This window comes from Calonectris borealis, chromosome 2 (genome assembly GCF_964195595.1).
Source record: "Calonectris borealis chromosome 2, bCalBor7.hap1.2, whole genome shotgun sequence".
NCBI lineage: Eukaryota > Metazoa > Chordata > Aves > Procellariiformes > Procellariidae > Calonectris > Calonectris borealis.
In genome coordinates this window covers 112,878,810-112,899,131 of record NC_134313.1, presented here as the reverse complement: position 1 = coordinate 112,899,131, position 20,322 = coordinate 112,878,810, and the positions used below count along the sequence as shown (strand labels likewise).

The 20,322-nt window shown below is 42.4% G+C and overlaps 1 protein-coding gene across 1 annotated transcript in view; it reads left to right on the top strand.

Moving 5' to 3' along the window:
- Positions 1-20,322, top strand: part of HECW1 (HECT, C2 and WW domain containing E3 ubiquitin protein ligase 1) — a 190,265-nt gene that overhangs the window by 64,702 nt on the left and 105,241 nt on the right. Inside the window, exon 4 of the mRNA XM_075142949.1 lies at positions 14,799-14,874. Coding sequence (XP_074999050.1) covers positions 14,799-14,874 — 76 coding nt within the window. The remainder of the gene's footprint in view (positions 1-14,798; positions 14,875-20,322) is intronic.

The window sequence follows — 20,322 nt, the reverse complement described above, 5'->3', positions numbered from 1 at the left end:
ATGACCCTTTATAAAAGTAACCGGTACTTAAAATCTGTCTGAACCCATACCCTCAGATAACCTGTATAAAATCAGCAGACATGACTGCGGAGATGACTCTGAGGTGAACTTGCACACGTTTATAAGTTGTGGATTCGTAGGTCATTTTGAATGTTTGCGGCATAACTCGCAGGTTATTTCAGTAGAAATACCTGAAGTAGGTGAAAGAGAAGAGCAGGTGGTGGCTGAAAACTGAAAAGCTTTTCAACAACCCAGCACACATCAGTGCCTGCAGATATCTTCCCTTTGAGTGTTGTGTGCATGTATGTGCTTGTGTGTGAATGTTTGTGCATGCATGCAAGCCCTGTCGTGATCATGTCATCCTTTCCACTTACCTGCTTTTTTTTTTTTGCTTCTCATGTTTTCTACTATTACTTTTCAGTTGTGTATTTCCCATTTTTTCTGCCAATGATTCAGCTTTTAGGTTTATGTTTTATCTGAATCTTGAGTATAGCTCGGATTGCCTGTACTTAACTTCTCACAAAACCCAGGTGATGCAAAAATATATCTATAATGTTATATTGGGAAAAGGTTATGATCAGAGACAGCTAAAAAAAGAAAGCAGCATTACAATTTATATTCATCAAGAGGCAGACTTAATGCTTCCCATTTATCTTTTAGGTTTATATTTCCTGGTTTCTAAGACAGGATAATCATGTCCCCTTAATGTAGTTTTGCTCATGGAATACAGTTATATAATATTGCATACTTTCCTAACCATTTTTGCTATAATTATTACTTGTACGACAGAGGAAGAACAAAAGATGTTCAAGTGGGGAAATTGATGTAGGTCAGTATGTTATCTATCAGCAGATGTGCGTAAGAATTTTTTTTAATAGGATTTTGAACCCTTTGTTTGGGTTTAATCCTTGACTTTCTTGAGAAACATTTTCCACTTCCATTAAACATCAGGTTTTTTTCCCCAGCCTAACTAGCTGAGTTCTCAGACAAGTTTCTATCCATACTGAAAGCATGCAGCCCCTCCCCACTCAATATCTCCAGTTTAAAAGCAGGCTTAAATTCTTACATCTGTAAAGTCTGATGGAAAGCAACTAAATTGTTCTTACGCAGCTCCCTTTTTAACTCAAAGGGTCTGATTTTTATTTACACTAGGAGCCTTTTTGCTCTTATGGCAATGCAGTAGGACTTCGTGGTGAACCTAAGTATGAACCACATTAATTAGACCACATGTTGATATTCTTAGCAAAGGACCACCAGCATCACTCATACTACCTAACTAACTCTGGGCAATTGTTAAAATTGAATTCACAAAATGAGTAACGGACTACATTATTTCAGGTACCAACACATTTATGACCTTTTATCTAGCAGACTAGGACCGTGATTTCAGAACTGAAGTATTTGAGGGCAACCAATATCTGTTACCATGAAGCTGATTGAGCTATATGGGAATAGTTAAGCCTAATATTGGAAAAGTCTGGAGGTGCCACTAGTTGTTAGGAAACCCTGGTTTTATTAGCAGCCTATTTATTTCTCTTGTTCCCGGAAGGATCTAACTTAGCCTCGCCAGCAGGCAAGTTTGAAAGTTGCTGTCGGCAGGTTTGAAGTCTAACAAAGCTGTACTGATCACTGTTGCGGTGGTGGTGGTTGTTGTTGTTGTTTGGTTTGGTTTTTTTGAGATTGTCTGAAAGGGAGGAAGGGAATTTTTTAGGATGTGGAAGACCTGGCATTTTAGAAATTAATTGCTTTCTTTCCTCATAGCATCCTCCACTACCGTTTTGTTTGTTTTCCACTCTTCTTCTATAGAGCCTTGGCTTTTCTCTTTTCCTCTTTTCTTTTTACACGTTTTCTTTCCTTTTCTAGTTCATTCCTTTCACATTTTTATTGGCTGCTTCCTTTCACAGTTTTGAAAAGCTTCTTGATGAAGAGGTCCAGGCTGCCTGAAAAGCATGCTGGGCTCTGGCCCTGACCAGCCTTTAGGACCACTTGGCTGCCACAGGTGGCCGGTAGCAGTCACTGCGTGAGCTTCAGAGTGGGGTGGACAAAGCTGCCAGGCGCACCCAGGCATGTGAGACCTCCTGCTTTGCTGCGAGGGCGAGCCATGGCTACGCCTGAGGCTCAGCTTACAGGCCCGCTGGTTTTGCAGCTCCCTCCCTACGCTGTGCAGCAGCACCCCGTGAGTCTTCATGCTCTTTGGAGCTGCTGCCACTGAGAGGATGCTCAGGGTTTGCACAGTTATTTTTTAGTTGTGCCTTTGAGGGTGAGGAACGGAGGGGGAAACTGCCAAGTCTGTCTCATGATGTCCTCCCTTTCTATTGTGAGTGATGCATCACGGATGAGGGTCAGCACAGGCTGCTTCAGTGTCCTGCAGTTCAGGGATATATAACGCTGCTGTGGCAGAAGAGGATAAAATATTATGCCATGAAGTCAGGGCCAAACTCATACCACTTTCAGAGGGGTCAAAATTGACTTCCAGATTCAGCAGTCATCCTTTGTGTGTCACTGTAAGCTGGCAGCACAGCCTGCCCCAAGATGGGAGGGGGAAAGTTGTGTCTCTTGTTCTTCTCTTTCCAACTGGTTAAGGGGGCATGGTCCAAGGAAGTGGCTTAGATCAGACCTGCTTCCATGTAGCCCAAAGTTTTGGATGCTGACCAAGAAAGTTTTGTTCCTGCTACTGCAGGAAAGAGAAGAGCAGAGTGAGAGCTGCTGCTGGAAGGGCAGCCTCGCGGTGGAGCACCAGCCTCTGCTCACCATGACTTCCAGCTCCAGCGATGGCAGCAGTAACAGCCCAGCTCTGCCCTGCTCTCCTCTCCTTGCCCATCACCGCTCACACAGCTGCAGACAAGTGAGCATGGGGGCTGCCTGTGCAGGGAAGGAAGGGAAGGGATGTGCTGTTTGCCTGGCAGAGGGCAGAAATGTTCCTGGTGGGGACGAGGGGGAGACGTTTTGTGCAGAGGACGCCTGCTTTCACACGAGCATGTTTGACAAGGGGAGGGTTCTGGGAATCTGGGGACACAGAGTTTGCATGGGGATGGGAGCCACTTCTTTTCTGTGTGAGTACTGGATGAGGACAACGTGAGTGGTGTGTGTAGCGTGGGGCATGAACCTCTGCATTGCCTTGCTCTGTTCCACAGAACGGTTTCCCAGGGTTGACTGAAGAGTTTGAGATGAATTCTGCACTGATTTCCATCACAACTGACACATGCAACAGAAAACACCTCTGTTGCTGATAAGATGTGATTTATTTAGTAAAATCTACAAGAATTATATCATTATACACACTGTAGTTAATGATTTCTCTGCAGTGACAGCACTCCTGCATTTAGTTGACATCACTTTCCCCTCCTGTCGTATTTAATGACTTGATGTTCAGGAGTCTTTTGCATCCAATATGCAGCAGGCCAAATTCTTCACGAGGCTTTCTGTGATGACCAAATTGCTGTAGCGAATTCAGCTGTTATTGTACAGATTTCATAGACGCTGCTTCCCCCCAGAAGTTTTTGCCATACCTCAAGTTTGCTGTAACACTCCACCACTGTCATTTTCAGGATGAGTCTGGCCCCTGTTTTCTTCATCCTTCAGATCGGTCGTTGACGTTATGTATGAGGAGTAGCAGATTTCTTCAGTCTTAAGAGGAGTCTTAGGTGGGATGTTACTGTTGCTTTTACCTAATAAGAGGTTGTAGGGAAGAAGGAGGCAGACTCTTCTCACAGTGCATGGTGAAATGACAGCAGGCCATAGACACAAGTTGCAACGAGGGACATTCTGATTAGACCTCAGGAATATTTTTTTTTTCTTGAGGCAGTAGTCAAACATTAGAACAGGTTGCCCAGAGAGCTTGTGGGATCTCCATCCTTGGAGATACTCAGAGCTCAACTGGACAGTGCCCTGAGTAGCCTGCTTTATGTTGATCCTGCTTTGGCTGAAGGGTCAGATGACTTCAGGAGATCTCTTCCAACGCTGGTTATTCTATGTTTGATTATTCTATTCAGTTTGATTACAATCAGTATTCCCACAAGCCCACTTCATTGGAGGAGGTTGTTGACTTTTTAAAGCCTGCTGCTCTAGAAAGCAGCAAACTAAGAAAAACAAAACTGTCAATGCTGTAGCCAGCAGTAGCCAAATACGAAGATGAAGGCAATTCTAAAAAAGAAAAATCAAAAAAACCCAACCACACAAGCAAACAAAAAAACCCTCATGGGTTTACTGAGGTAGGATAAGCAGTTTCTGCTGGGTCTGATGGATCTCCCAAAAGATACACAGGAAAAACAGTGAATATGAATGAGGCTGCATTAACTAAGTGACTGTAGATACTGTAAAAGGAGAAAGGTTTTGGGTTTTTTTCTCAGCTTGACCCTTTCTGTGCCATCATAACTAGAAAAATGCTCTGTGGAGTGCAAATGTTTCATTAGTAATTCAGCAAGATTGAGGGTCATTGGAAGTAGCAGAGATATTTCTCTATTTTTTAAATCAGACTATAAATCTCTGCAGTCGCCTCATTTCTGCTTAAAGTAGGATCCAAGGTTGAAAATAAAGGGTCTGTAACTCACTTCTGGAAATAATGGTATTCATAGTGAATTGATATTTGGGGCATTCATCTAGAAGAATGGGCATTGTTCACTGCCTTGCTGCTGCTTTTATGGCGTAAAGGGTCATTGACTCAATTCCCTTGTCCAGACTCTGACAGCAAGACTAATGCATTGAGCCGTTCTTCAAATACAGCTTAGCTGAAGGATATGGTTGTCTCTCACACATGTGAGCATTACTCATCTATGTACTTGTCCCAACCAAACTACATTAGAAGAGTGAGGAGTTTCTGAAGCTCTAACAAAGGCTGCCTGGTAGCACAAACTGCTGTCTAACACGATTTCCTGCCTTCCAAAGACATCGTGGATGTGCCAGAGTTTAGAGTATTTCCACTGTATATGCCCTATGTTTTGATCACTCTCATCATTTCATAGTGCAAAGAGAAAAGATGTTAGCAGCAATTTTTTAGTTTTCCATACAAACAAAGCATTTTCTTGAAAAGTTTTAATTTGGAGTCTACAGGGGTATATTTTATGCAGAATTACAGGATCCAAACAGTGCCCAATGGGCCTATCCCACCTGTCACTGGCGAACCTCCCAGTAAATTCAGTGGGTTTTAGGGTCTTGCTTAGCTGTTCCTGAGAGGATAATATTTACAAGCAGTTCTTGCTGTCAGAGTGCTTAAGCACATTAATACTCTGTGTATGGACCTGTCAGGTTTACAGGGCTGATCCTGTCCAGCATTAGGCAGCTGCGTGATGTAAATCTGATCATAAACCCAGATTTTCTTAGAGGCTTTTTTCTGGATGATGGTAGCTCTGGGAAGCACGAAGCTGTTTAGCAGCTGCAAGGAGCCTTCTTCCCTGCTAACTCGACCAGAGTTTGTTTTGCACTTTGGAGTTGTAGACTACTGTCATCCTTTGGACCACTTTAAATTTGCTGAGGGCTTCTTAGCGCTCAAGGGCTCACTGGCATCAAACAGCATGCAGCCTCAGAGCCAATGCGTGAGCGGCTGGTGAGAGACGCTGCAGAAAGCAGTCCTCCCAGAAGTTTGCTACGTATAAAGCAAAAACGGCTGCTGCTTAGATGTAGTCCAGCCATCGACCCAGAAAGCACAACCCAAAGCACTATCCACATGCATGCATGATTATGTTCAAGTATCTGAAAATCTAAGAGTTTATTTAAATGAAGTTTCAAAGAGTGAAGGAAGATCAGATCAGAATCTCTAATCAAAGCTTTTCCTCTGCTGCAAAAGGATAGCTGAAGTTTATTAGGCAGAACTGTTGAAACAATGAAAAAGCTGAATCTAATAAAATTTTGGAAGAAAAAGATACTGGACTCTGTGGGAGGCACTGATTTGTTGCCTCAATCCTTGATTTTGTTTTAATTGAAAATGGTTGCTCTTAACATCCCTATTCTAGCTGCTGGTTATGCTGAAACAGCATTCTACCCACATAGTGTAGATTGGGGAATACGAAATATCTTCATGCCAATGTGGAGACCTCATACACTTGGTACGTGCTGTCATTGAATGTCCTTTTGTCATAACCCTGTTGATAGTTGCCTTCTAGAGGACTTTACTGATGATACTAAGCAGTAATTTTTTCAGGTAATTTAGTTTGGCTTCCAGGGTTCATTACGTAGAATCTGCTGAAAGAATTTGTAACATTTTCAATGGAAAAAAAAATGTTTACTTGCTTCCTTGCTACCTTTTTAGAGTGTTTCTAGATGAGAAGTTTTTGGAATGAAAAACTTCTGTCTCCTGGGAATAAATTAAGTAATCGATAAACACTGCTGCAAAATGAGGCAAAAGGAGCTTTCTGCAGACAGAAGGCAATTGCCATATGCCCGCAAAAGGCAAATTCTCCCCTGAATTAGGGAATGGCATTGAGAAGGTGGTGTATTACAAGGCTAGAATGGCACTGACGGTGACACATGGGGAAGACTCTGCATGTGTGTGGTCACAGTCCTTCAGGGATGCAAGCTGGCTTGAGAGAGCCCAGCAGGGAGTTAGGCTGCTGCCGGAGAAACTGGCTGCTGCCGGAGAAACTGGCTGCTGCCGGAGAAACTGGCTGCTGTTTGGAAGCACCTGATAGAAAAAGACTATAATGGCAGCACAGTGGCTTAACTAGCTAACAGGATAGGTGGAATATATTGCATTCAAGAGCTGGATAATTCTGTTAACAGAAGCACTGCCACTAATTAGGGCTAGATTTTTCAAAATGCCTGGGATTATAGCTGTAATTCTGTCAGTGACAGTCATGGAGCTCAGGTCTCCATTTGCTCCTTTCACAATTCGCCCTTTATGTCCCCGTGCGCTCTGTGTTCCCAAGATGTGTAAGAAGTCAAGTGATGGGGAGAAAGGAGGCATTTATTCAGTCTGTGTTTATTTAGTAAATTTTTTTCCCCAAATGATTTATTTTTAAATTCAGACTTGGGAGAAAATGGGAGTATTCACCCATTTGCAGATCTCCTCTCTAAAGAGGATGGTAGAATATGAAGCATGAACTTGGGATGATATCTTATGTTCTTTTACTGGGGAAAGACCCTTCCCTGCTGAGCTGTTCTAATATTAAGAGTTCAGTGAAATCAGGAGGGCAGCAGTAAAAGCCAACAGAACTAGGTTAGGGGAGAATAATTTTTTGAGGAACTCTTCTTGACACCTGTGCCGTGTACACACAAGTCCGTTAAAACAATAGCTCCAAGCTGATTTAAACTGACATCAGCAAAGCTGTGCAGAGTGGAAACGTACTCTGCCCCCTGTACTGGACTGGGGAGATTTGAACCCATCTTACATCTCAGATGAACTAAGGGATACAAACAAATGGAAGGGGACAGGGGACAAAGCATCAGCTGCTTCTTTTGCTCCTGACTGTTGAATTCAGACTATTAATCTTATTTATTTTGCTTTAAGTCTGCAGGCAAGTTTAGTGCTCTCAAAAAGCAGAGAACAGAGAATTGGAGCTTGAAGCAAGCATAGTGCAGGCAGTTACTGGACAGCCTGTCTTTTCTCCCAGCTCTGCAACAGTATGTCTTTAGCTCTGACACATCTAGCAATATTTTCTCTGTTTGCTGATGCACAATTTGGTACTGAGTTGAGGCTATCTTTCACTTATGATTTGAATAAAGCACAGGTTACAGCCTTCCCTTTTTGCAATGTCTCGTCTACTGCTTTTCATCCTCAGAGCCGGTGTATACAAACAGAAAATACTTTGCTGCTTTACTTTTGTAATTTCTAGTTTTCTTTCGTTGTAGACTTCCATCTTCCATACAGGTTTAGTACTGCTTGGAAGAATGAGCCTCTCTGAATACTTTGATAAGTTCTTAGATCTGCTTTTTTAAAGAGAAGCTGTTGTGAATAGATAGTTTGGTCCAGGCTAGAGCTTCGCCAGTTTACCGTACCTGACTATTAATCTGCATTAAATTTTACTGTAGTTACAATCTGTGCTGTCAGTGTAAAATATTCTAGGTTTTAATTAGCACCTTTTAAAATTGGAACTTGATTGGATTGAGTATTAGGTCATGTCCATAATGTTCACCATATAAAAAGTCAACAAATACAAACAGCTAGTGCAGCATTGTTTCTAATGTCACTGCAGTTTCCTCTGTTTTAAATGTAAGAAATACTGGCCTATGTGAGATAATTTGTCAGTTATGATCATTAAATGTTACCATTCTTTTGCAGCAGAAGCTACTGTTACAGAAGTGCTTTGGCTGTCAGTGAAGAGTAAGGTTTCTTAAAGCGGATGTTCTTCTACTTATGCGAAAAGGAAATTTGCTTAGCTTTGTTGAATCTCTTCATGTGGCCGCAGGGGCCAAAAATGCCCTTCTGGAAGGGAAAGTGTGCCACAGAATGATAAGTCTAAGGCATTACAGTGTTTTTCTGTGCTGTGTGTGGGAAAAGGGGTATGTGCTTGTATTTGTCAGCTGGGCATGTCTAGCTGTGGTAGAAGCATGTAATAAAATCATATTAATCCTGTTTTATATCAGCAGGACTTTTAAAATAATTAAGTTAGGCTGCACAATATACAAACATGCTAAAGAAGCAGAGATGCACAAGAAGCAGAGGATCCCTTACCCTCTTGCCACCAGGCAGAAGGAGGGGACCTAAGAGACAGGGGGGGAATGGAAACAGGTCCCTGCACGGAGTGCCAGGCGAATCCCCTCCCAGCCTCCCTCACCTTCCCAGTTGCCCTTACGCAACAGATATGGGGCCCTGGCACTTGAGGGCCAGGCAAATGAGGATGTAGATGAAGGTCTGTCCAGGGGGTTGCCCAGGGCAAGTCAGTCAGCCCCACCTATTACGACTGCCCCCGCTAAGAAAAAAAGGAGGTAACTGTCGTAGGCGATTCCCTTCTGAGGGGGACAGAGGGCCCAATATGCCGGCCAGACCCGTCCCACAGGGAAGTCTGCTGCCTCCCTGGGGCCCGGGTTAGAGACATTACTAGGAAACTCCCTGATCTGCTGCGGCCCTCCAATTACTGCCCGCTACTGGTTATACAGGCTGGCAGTGAGGAGGTTGCAGAGAGAAGTCCCAAAGGGATCAAAAGGGACTTCAGGGCACTGGGGCGACTGGTGGAAGGATCAGAAGCACAGGTAGTCTTTTCCTCAATCCCTTCAGTGGCAGGGAAGAGTACTAAAAGGAGCAGGAAAACACACCGGATCAACACGTGGCTCAGCGGCTGGTGCCATTGGCAGAATTTTGGCTTTTTTGATCATGGGGAGGTTTACACGGCAGGGGGCCTGCTGGCGACAGATGGAGTTCAGCTGTCTCACACGGGGAAAAGGATTCTCGCTCATGAGTTGGTGGGGCTCATCGAGAGGACTTTAAACTAGGTTTGAAGGGGGGAAGGGGATAAAACCAGGCTCACTAGAGATGAGCCTAGGGGTGGCACACCAGTGTTGGGGGTGGAATCGGTAGCCCAGCTCAAGTGCATCTACACCAATGCACACAGCGTGGGCGGCAAACAAGAGGAACTGGAAGCCATTGTGCAGCAGGATAGCTATGACTTAGTCGCCATCATGGAAACATGGTGGGATGACTCCCACGATTGGAGTGCTGCAATGGATGGCTATAAGCTCTTCAGAAGGGACAGGCAAGGAAGGAGAGAGGCAGTGGGGTAGCCCTGTATGTTAGGGAGCATTTCAATTGTCTAGAGCTCAACAATTGTGATGATAAGGTCGAGTGCTTATGGGTAAGGATGAGGGAGAAGGCCAGATATCCTGCTGGGAGTCTGTTATAGACCACCCAAGAAGGATGAAGAGGCAGATGAAGCATTCTACAAGTGGCTGGCAGAAGTCTCACAATCGCTAGCCCTTGTTCTCGTGGGGGACTTCAATTTTCCGGATGTCTGCTGGAAATACAACACGGCAGAGAGGAAACAGTCAAGGAGGTTCCTGGAGTGCGTGGAAGATAACTTCCTGACGCAGCTGGTAAGTGAGCCTACCAGGGGAGGTGCCTCGCTTGACCTGCTGTTTACAAACAGAGAAGGACTGGTGGGAGATGTGGTGGTCGGAGGCCGTCTTGGGCTTAGTGACCATGAAATGATAGAATTCTCAATTCTTGGTGAAGTAAGGAGGGGGGCCAGCAAAACCGCAACCATGGACTTCTGGAGGGCGGACTTTGGCCTGTTCAGGACACTGGTCGAGAGAGTCCCTTGGGAGACAGTCCTGAAGGGCAAAGGGGTCCTAGAAGGTGGAATGTTCTTCAAGAAGGAAGTCTTAAAGGCGCAGGAGCAGGCTGTCCCCACGTGCTGTAAGAAGAACGGGCGGGGAAGATGACCGGCCTGGCTGAACAGGGAGCTCTGGCTGGGACTCAGGAGAAAAAAGGAGAATTTACCAGTTTTGGAAGAAGGGGCAGGCAACTCAAGAAGAGCACAGGGATCTTGTTAGGTCATGCAGAGAGAAAATTCGAAAGGCAAAAGCCCAGCTAGAACGCAATCTGGCCACTGTCGTAGAGAGACAACAAAAAATGTTTTTACGAATATATTAATGACAAAAAGAGAGCCAAGGAGAATCTCCATCCTTTATTGGATGCGGAGGGGCGAACATTGCCACCAAGGATGAGGATAAGGCTGAGGTACTTAATGCCTTCTTTGCCTCAGTCTTTAATAGCCAGACCAGTTATCCTCAGGGTATTCAGCCCCCTGAGCAGGAAGATAGGGACGGCGAGCAGGATAAACCCCCCATAATCCAAGAGGAAGCAGGTAACGACCTGCTATGCCACCTGGACGCTCACAAGTCTATGGGGCTGGACGGGATCCACCCGAGGGAGCTGGCAGAGGAGCTTGCCAAGCCACTCTCCATCATTTACCAGCAGTCCTGGTTAACAGGGGAGGTCCTGGATGACTGGAGGCTTGCCAATGTGACGCCCATCTACAAGAAGGGCCGGAAGAAGGATCCGGGGAACTACAGGCCAGTCAGCCTGACCTCGGTGCCAGGGAAGATTATGGAGCGATTTGCTTTGAGGGTGCTCACGAACCATGTGCGGGACAACCAGGGGATCAGGCCCAGCCAGCAGGGGTTCATGGAAGGCAGGTCCTGCTTGACCAATCTGATCTCCTTCTATGAGCAGAAGTGGATGAGGGAAAGGCAATGAAGCTGATGAAGGGCCTGGAGCACAAGTCTTATGAGGAGCGGCTGAGGGAACTGGGACTGTTTAGCCTGGAGAAGAGGAGGCTGAGGGGAGACCTCATCGCGCTCTACAACTACCTGAAAGGAGGTTGTAGCGAGGTGGGTGTTGGTCTCTTCTCCCAAGTAACCAGCGATAGGACGAGAGGAAATGGCCTCAAGTTGCACCAAGGGAGGTTTAGATTGGACATCAGGAAAAATTTCTTTTCTGAAAGAGTGGTCAGGCCTTGGAACAGGCTGCCCAGGGAAGTGGTTGAGTCACCATCCCTGGAAGTATTTAAAAGACGTGTAGATGTGGCGCTTAGGGGCATGATTTAGTGGGCATGGTGGTGTTGGGTTGACGGTTGGACTCGATGATCTTAGAGGTCTTTTCCAACCTTAATGATTCTGGGATTCTATAAAAGTGACTTAGTGATGCAAAGTACACTTTACCAGCACGCTCCACTATTATTGGTCATTGTGGTGTGCAAAAGCAGATTTTCTAGTGCAGCACTAGGCAAACATGGTTACAGCTTCTTCCAGGCCTGTGTTCACGCTGTACATGTGTCCAAAAGTATTTGCCTCATCGTAACCTAGAGGTACAGGGAGGCTGAATTGAATAGGGGCACCCGAGGTGTGCCCTGTAGGCCACTTTACTTTTAGGAGCAAAAGTGTTGTCCTTGTTACTCTTCCATGTATGTAGGTAGACAAGTGAAAGGAAAGCGAAAGGAGATTTGAATCTGGTTCAGGAAGCCTTCGGTTTTCTGAGAGATTCAGCTAGGCTTCAGGTTGCAGCTCATGTCCCACCTCTTCATGTCAAGATATGACAGAAGCATGTAATAAAAGCATATTCATCCTCTTTTGTATCAGTAGGACTTGTAAAATAATTAGGCTGGGCTTCACAATGTGCAAACACGACATTATAAACTAAAAATATTAAACTAATTCAGACTGAGCTCTCACTTCAAGGGCATAAAAGAGCACCGAAGTTATTGAGGGAAAATCACATTTGTTCCTTTTCATAGCAAGAACTTCAAGTCCATAGGATGTCAAGTGACGAGATGAATGTTATCTTTCTGCCAACTAACTATGTTTTAAGTGGCATTTGAGAAGATAGAGGGCTTTTTACGTCCCAATGACTAAATTCAAGGTTTACTTACAGTGATAAAACTCCCAACATAATTACGTTGTAGCCACTAAAATCAGTCTGGATTTCTTTCATGATAAATGGCAAGCAGGAATAGTATGACTCGTGCACTTCCCCATCCCAGGCCTCAAGACACAGTGAACCCCAGTCAGCGTGGTGGCTGGTGAGCGTTGGTGACCATGCGCCCTCCTTTGTCCTGCCCTGCACAAGGCTCTTGGCCTTGTCCTCACTACTGGGGACGGTCTGGTATTGCATAAAAAATGGTGAATCCAACCTGCAGCAAATAGCTTTTTTTCTTTTCAGAAAATCAGACAATGTTCAGAAAATCAGACAACCTCCTCTCAGTTTATCGCTGGGCTGAGATCTGGGATGTACTCTGCTTTTTCACCCCACTCCAGCCTCCCTCTGCCTTGATTTCCATGGGAAAGCATGGGGCAAATAGAAATTGGGGGAGCAGCCCCATGATTGCATGACTGAGGGGTGAGCACTCGACAATACAGCGTGGGGTACACCTGCTTCCCAGAATAGATGGATCCTTTAGGAGCAAATAAATTGTTTTTGTTGTTGTTTTACTTATGGGGCTGGATATATTATTACTCTCTTCATATAATGTGAAGCTTTGCCAATGCAGGTTTGGCCATGGTGAGGATGCTTTGCCAGTGTAATACTCTAATATAACTGTCTTGATACAATTTCACTAATGTAGACATGGCCCCAAAAGAGTCATTTAATAGCAATGTATTTTTAAGTTTTGAACAGGCCGGTATTTGCAGGACCCCAGCAGATCCACCCCAGTCTGTTCAAAGCATAGACTGTTAAACTATTCATACTGATTCACGGCAGATCTAAAAACCCCAGAGAAATGTTTTAAGTACTGGAAAAAAGCACGTGTTTTGCAAATGTGCACATATCTAGGTCAGTTGGCCCAGTTACTATCCTGGACAAAATCACGAACAAGACCATAAGTAGTAAGCATTAAAGGATAATGTGTAATAAATGCCAGGCAGTGAAGTCGTATGAAAAATACATCTCGACAAGGAAATGTCGTTGTTTCTTGGTGGGATCACAACTTTGGCTGGTAGAGGTTTCTGAGTTCTTGTCATAAAGTTCTCATAGTTACATAAAATACTCTGATATAAACATGTGTCTATCCAGAAATCAGCGGTGGCTTTAATAAATAAATTGAAACCTGCTTAGCTGAGAAGTCCAAAAGTGCAATTGTAACTGCTTAGCTGTGTTCCAACAGGGATATTTCTACTGGAATTTGCTCGTAGTCCAGCTCTACTCAGTACCCTTTTTCCCATTTAAATAGTCTGTAAGAAACAAAATGATTATGACAAAAAGTCAAGTCCGACAGAGCCCTTTTTTTTTTATAATAGTGTCTAAATTCAACTGTATATTTATGATCTAGGTCTCATCTGTGTCTTGACCTGCCGGCTGTGCTTGTTGTTTAATCCCTGCTAGCTGGGCTGCAGTGCCCTCTTGCCCAGGTTTTGAACTCTCTGGGGGCAAAGAGCAGCTTGTTTTCTAAGTTAAGCTTGAATACACAATATTTAATATACTGAGCAATGAGTCACAGCTGAGTAGGACTTCAGTTACTGTTTCCTGGCAGAAATTGGAACTTTATTGCATAAATGCTCTTTTTCTTTTTTGCCTGAAAGCCGAATGGCAAGAGTGGTGAGGAGCTGCGGCTTCCCGGGCGCAGACCAGCACTTGGTTTGACTCCAAGGTCGGTGGGAGGTAGTAATAGTAGCACCACCTCCCTGCTGAACTCGGAGCCTGACTCCTGATGGCATCTCCTCTGCTCTGTTCAGGGAAACAGCGGTGAAAACTGCTGATGGTGGGTTCCTGTTGATGCCCCAGACACTGGCTCGAAGGTGTTCTTGCTTCCTAGTTCCGATCCGGCTGTAATTTGCGTAACAGCAGCCCACCAATAAACTTGCTGAACCAAAGGCTGACATTAAAACCTAAACTGTGGAGTACAAAGGGTCATTTATTGTTTGTTTGTTTTAATTTTTTTTTTCCAGATCACCCTCAATGCTTATTGTTATATTAATTCACAGTTGGTTTTTACACAGGATATTAGTAAGCTCTCGGAAGTCTTTTTCATGTGTATGCAATAAACTTTCTGGAACAAGATTTTCTACGCTAGTAATAAGATGTTATAAAGACAGAAGTTGTTTTTAGAAGTGAGACCGCATCCCCATCTTTATGTGCTACTTTTATCTCCTGTTTAATAAGCAGTTCCTTTTTGGGTGAGGAACTGCTATATTAAAATTACAGTAGTATTTTTGTATCATTCTGTTTTCTTAAGGAAAACCTTCTGGGAAGGGATCACTTGGGCCGCTAGTGGTTAAATTATTACGTGGATAAAAACATTGTTTTGATTAATGGTCATCTAATTGATTCTTAGTTGTAAAACTAAGAATGTGTAAAAAAGACAGTTACTAAGCAATCTGTCTGTTCAAGAGTTATTGGATACTACTCTTTCTCACCATTATTTTTCTTCCAGCAGATTTTTAAAAGCATCACCAATGAAGATTCAATCCAGGGACAAGGAAGTCGGAGACTGATAAGTTTTTCATTGTCAGGTAAGTCACTGCTGATGGGAAAGTGTTAAGCCCAGAGAGTGAGAAACTGAATTTACTAAAACCTTTCATGTACATGTGTATGTATGTATATGTACACATGTATATATTTACGCATGTTTTTTTGCCTGTTGCTCTAGAAGTGACGCTGAGACAGAGAATTAGTGTCTAAGGTTATTGCCACACTCTCTTCCTTCAGTGAGAGTTATGTGCTGAAGTGTCTTGTTCAAGTAGAGTTTTGGGGCCACATTAGGTTTTTCTGTTCACGATTAAATGTGGTGCTAAATATGTAGGTCAGGGAAAGCAAGATCAAAGGTATGCACTTTACTTACAGAGCAAAATATGATTTGTGGTAGTTCTCTGTTTCTTGGAGAGCACACTCCACAGTTTTGGTCTGCACCTGAGGCAGATCCATGTGCATGGTGCACAAGCTTGTCTGTGTTGCTTAACAGTGACTCTCGGACTTCTTGAGCCAGAAGACTGCTCTCACTCCTCTAAATTTTCTGAAGAATGTTCAGCCTCGTTACTTGACATGTCTCTGCAGGTTTTAAGGGCTTAATATGGTTCCATGAAGCAGCTACGGACCATTTGATCTGGCTTTGGTAAAAACAATCTGTAAATCACTCCTGTAGAAAAAAATCAGTTTGTCAAAAGAGAGTAGTTGTGAGCAAGGTTGTCATTTTGGACTTTTAAGCTTGCTACTTGGTTTCCATGGTTTTTAGCTCTTTGGAAGACAAAGAGAAAGGTGCTGAACTTGACTTGGAAATTCTTTGAGGAAGTAGTACAGAGAAAAAAGAGTTACCCTAGTTCAAAATTTTTACAAGCGTAAGCCTTTCTGTATAAAGTGCTATAATTGGACAAGCATCGTATTACATGATTGCTTTGGCTGTATGATTTATTTCAAGCTTCCCTCTAAGTCATGTTAAAGTCAGCTAGGACTGCCATATCTCTTTAATAGTAAGCATGCAAGTCAGTGCTTTTCCAAGTTAGGTGGCCAGTGTGGTTCTTGACAGGTTATATATGCTATATGGCAGGTTAGACTGACATTAGATGGGGCTCTTTTAACACATCACTTATTTTTGCCGGGCTGGACACCGGGCACCCACGCAGTCACATTAATTTGATAAAATCACGGGTTTAGCTCAACTGAAATAAAGAAGTAGAGTTAATATTTTTTAATGCTCTTAAATAATCTTACACAGAAAATGTTGCCCAGAATTAGTAACATTTTTTCATTCTCTCAGATTCTTTGGCCTAGTAGACCAAGAGATGTCAAGAGTAATAATTTGTGAGACTGCTAAATAATGTTGTCTCAGTGGGCCCTTTTATGAACTAAACTATCTAATTTACAGCTTTATTCAAAGTATACAAAGACCATACCATCTAATACATTTGGGATATCTTATTCTAGTGGTTCACAAACAATTCATTTACATTTATATCACATCCATATTAACAGCATCATCACAGCCAGGTATTTGAAAGGCTTTGAGCTCACAATTATTTTATCAAAAATCTTTGGTATCAAAATAGCTCAATTTCAGTCATTCTGAAATTAACAGATTAACACATCACAAGGATTTATTTATTACCTAGTTATTTAGTCAAGAATAACAAAAAAATGTTGTTGTCTCTCAAAGTAAAATTATTGCTATTCCTATATATGTTATGCTAGCTGATAAAATGCAAATCAAGCCAGGCCTTCCAGAGGCATCGGAAGGAACTGGGATTCCTTTCTGTTTGCACTACTATTGCAGCAATAACTTCTCTATTGTCACGAGCCCTTTCAGCTCATATAGACGTCTCCTTTTCAATATCTGTATTTTGATATACTGTCACCTTCAGTGTCATTACTTAAAAGTTAGGTTTCCAAATTATGGTTGATTTAGTTGCAATTAAAAAAAAAAAAAAAAAGACCATTAGTCTGACTGGGGACCATTGTGTTAGGCGCTGCACCAACAGAGCCATTGAGCCCTAAGCAGTTTATCATCTAAAGAATGCGAGAAGAGCTATGCTTTCTACCATATCAATTTTTAAAAAGAAAAAATTATTAGAATGAGAGAGAAAAATCTCAAAGTAGGCCAAATCCCTAGAAATGCTGAACAACATTAGTCCATTTCAGCTGACTTGTATTGCTTGCTGTACTGCCTCGACACTCCAGTGAGACCCTATGTTAAAATGAACTGTGCAGAAAGAGTTTCTTTCTAAAACTTGGTGACAAAGTGCTTTATTTCTGTAGTTTTATTGAATATTTGTTTGGGCAAAATCCAACTGGTTTCACTGGAAGTTTTGCCTGAGAAAAGATTTCTGGATTGAATAAAAATGTCAAACAAAGAAAAAAGTATAAACTGATGCTTCAGGTCAAAAGGAGATCACTAGCTTCTTGAGAATAGAAATAGCTGAGAGTTTGCATTACGTCAGTAGGAGGTTTTTTTTCTTTGTGTTTGCTTCTTCGGAGACTGGAAGTTGGTCCTGTGAAAAGTTAGTTCAGATTAATAGATTCATTAGCAACACTGATCTCGAAGATAATTTCCTGAGATTAAGCTTCTTAATCGTTTATATGATGACTATATTATTATGGCTTTCATTATTTAAAATACTAAAAGAAATATTGTAAGCCTAATTTAGCTAGATTAAATTCAGTCTTTAAGGAAAGCTATACAGCCACTTTGCATTTACTTTCTGATATGACTTTTCTGCTGTTACCAGTGAATGTCACACTTCTGATAAGGCAGCTGAAAGCATCAGGGCTCTCTCGCATGAAGTACAGAAAGAAGAAATGTGCTAAGCCTCCCAAGATGTACCAGTCACTTCACTGAAGGTTCATGGTTTAGCAGCAGTATAACACATTCGCTGAAAGCCCTTGAAACCATTCTTTTGGCTGGTATATTTAGAAAGTGTTACCATGAGGTTTGCATGGTATGTCTCCTAGCTATATGTTGCATCAAATAACTTTTTTCAAGCTTTAATATTTCACGTATCTCATGTGTTTGCACACTCTTTATTTACAAGTGTTCTTGTGGAACAAATGACCAGGAGACCTAAATGCTTCCCAAAAATTCAGGCGTTTATCCTCATCACACCTCTCTGAGAAACGTTGTTAGTTATTTTTGTGTGGCTTTCAGACCAGACATTAAGGTAACATCAGTTATCAGTTTATGAAAGTGAGAGTATAAATCACAATTGAAAATAGTATTAGGTCTGCTATGGGTCATTTTGACAATAGTAGTTACCATGAAATGCTTGATCAGAACACAGATATATAATACACTTTATTTCCAACCATTTTTTGAAGTCCTAGTGACTGACTTTATAACAGGAGTTCTAGCCACTAAATTTTGTTTATTTAATATTGCTTTAACCTGCCTCTTCTTCTGCCCTCCCCAACTCAAGCTAACTTGCCCAGATGTATTCTTTATAAAACTGAGTTACTAATCACTCGACTTTTTCTTACCTGTCAGAGCTTGTGCGAAGGTGAGGTGACTTTTTACCCCACTCCGGTACACCTGTGCCTATGAAGTACTGCGGTGCTCTAGACTAACAGATTTAAAGCCTTCAGAAGACTTTGAATTCAACTACTCCATTATCTTATATAACACAGGCCACTTTGCTCCATGGTGTGGAGCTTTGTGTGAGTTTGGCTCGGACGTATCTTACAGACAGACGCGTAGTCTGGATCTGAGGATACCAAGAGATGGTACTTTGCTCCAGTGTTTAATTGCTTGCAGTGATAAAAACTCCCCCTGGCTGTGTCAAGCTGTTCACATTAGCTGTTCAGACTTTTTCTGTGTTTTCCTTCTTGATGAAGACAATTAAAAAAGTAGCCTGTCTTTCAGCCATTTTTTAGTAATTAATTTCTCCACTCCTTTTCATTTATTAAAAGACCTATTTTATTCCTGACATTTCTGCTGCCCCTTCCTTACAGAAATGAGAATCCCTTTCATTTTCCCTTGTAGCATTTCCAGCTAGAAAAATGCTTTTCTCCTCTTTTCCACTGTCTTTAATATTTTGCCTGGGAGCCTCATGTGACAGAAATGTTTTGGCTTATCTGCTCCACCTAGATGTTTTTTTAAAATCTCAGAGCTTTAAACACCTCTTTGTGCAACTACACCAGCCAATTCTTTTTCTTACATTCTTTTTTAAAAGGAAAATGGAGTCTGTCTATAGATCTGTAGATTTCTGAGAGCAGAAGGAACCACTTTAATTATCTGATTTAACCTCTTGCATATCACCAGTTGCAGAACCCCATTTAGTAGCTGATCAAGTCAGTAATCTATTGTACATTATGTAGTATCTTTCTTGCTTCCCCTGCATTATTTTGCTGTGTTGGATTTTAAGACTTCCTATCACTGCACATTACTGTTTGATTTCTAAAATTCCTTAATATTTGGTTCTTGAAATCTAACACCAGATGCAATACTTCTGTGAATCTGTGCTCACTTTCCTTAGGATAAATTTTAGTATCACGTACTGCTGCATGAATCAAATAGGCATTTCCAAGCCAATGCAATATTGCTATGCTCTTACTGTTGAAAGGTTATTACACTACTAGTAGCTAAAATAATTTCTATTGCTTTAAAAGCACATAGCTGAGAGGCAGCTCCTGTGTGCCTCCTGTTGAATCTTGAGCAAGCATAGCATTTTATTGTTCCTTCTTTTGAAGCCACCACTATGTCTTAGGTAACTCAGCTCAGTATATCAACTGCTGCCCTCTAAGATAGGTCCTACTTGTTCTGGTTACGGTCTGCAAAGTGCACTCTACAAAAGAAACGCTGACGTATTAGCACCCTGGCAATTACCTTACCTTGTTGGTAGTCAACCCAGATACCAATCCTGTCAAAGAACATTTATTCAGTGTCAGAGCTCGAGTTGACAGCTCTTTGGGAATTTGAAAAGCAAAACTGAAGGGAAATGTTCGAGTTGTCCACTGACATCCTAATTAGCAACTCTCTTGTGGTGATGGATCATGAAGATGGTTTATTGTGCCTTGATATGTGAGCTATCAAGATCTCAGTAAGATGACAGTATCTTTACTTTCTGCCATTAATAAGCAGATCATAGAGAGAATATATTCCATTTTGGTATTCATCAAGCTAAATCACGATCTAAATTCACTGTGGTCTTTCCAGTGACCCTTTGGTCTTTCCAGTGTCCTGGTAATTTGCAAGAGAATCATAGACCCACAGAATGGTTTGGGTTGGAAGGGACCTTAAAGATCATCTTGTTCCAGCCCCCCTCCCATGGGCAGGGACACCTTCCACTAGATCAGGTTGCTGAAAGCCTCATCCAACCTGGCCTTGAACATGTCCAGGGAGGGAGCATCCGCGGCTTCTCTGGGCAACCTGTTCCAGTGTCTCACCACCCTCACAGTAAAGAATTTTTTCCTAGTATCTAATCTAAATCAACCCTCTCTCAGTTTAAAACTGTTACCCCTCATTGATTATGCTTTTA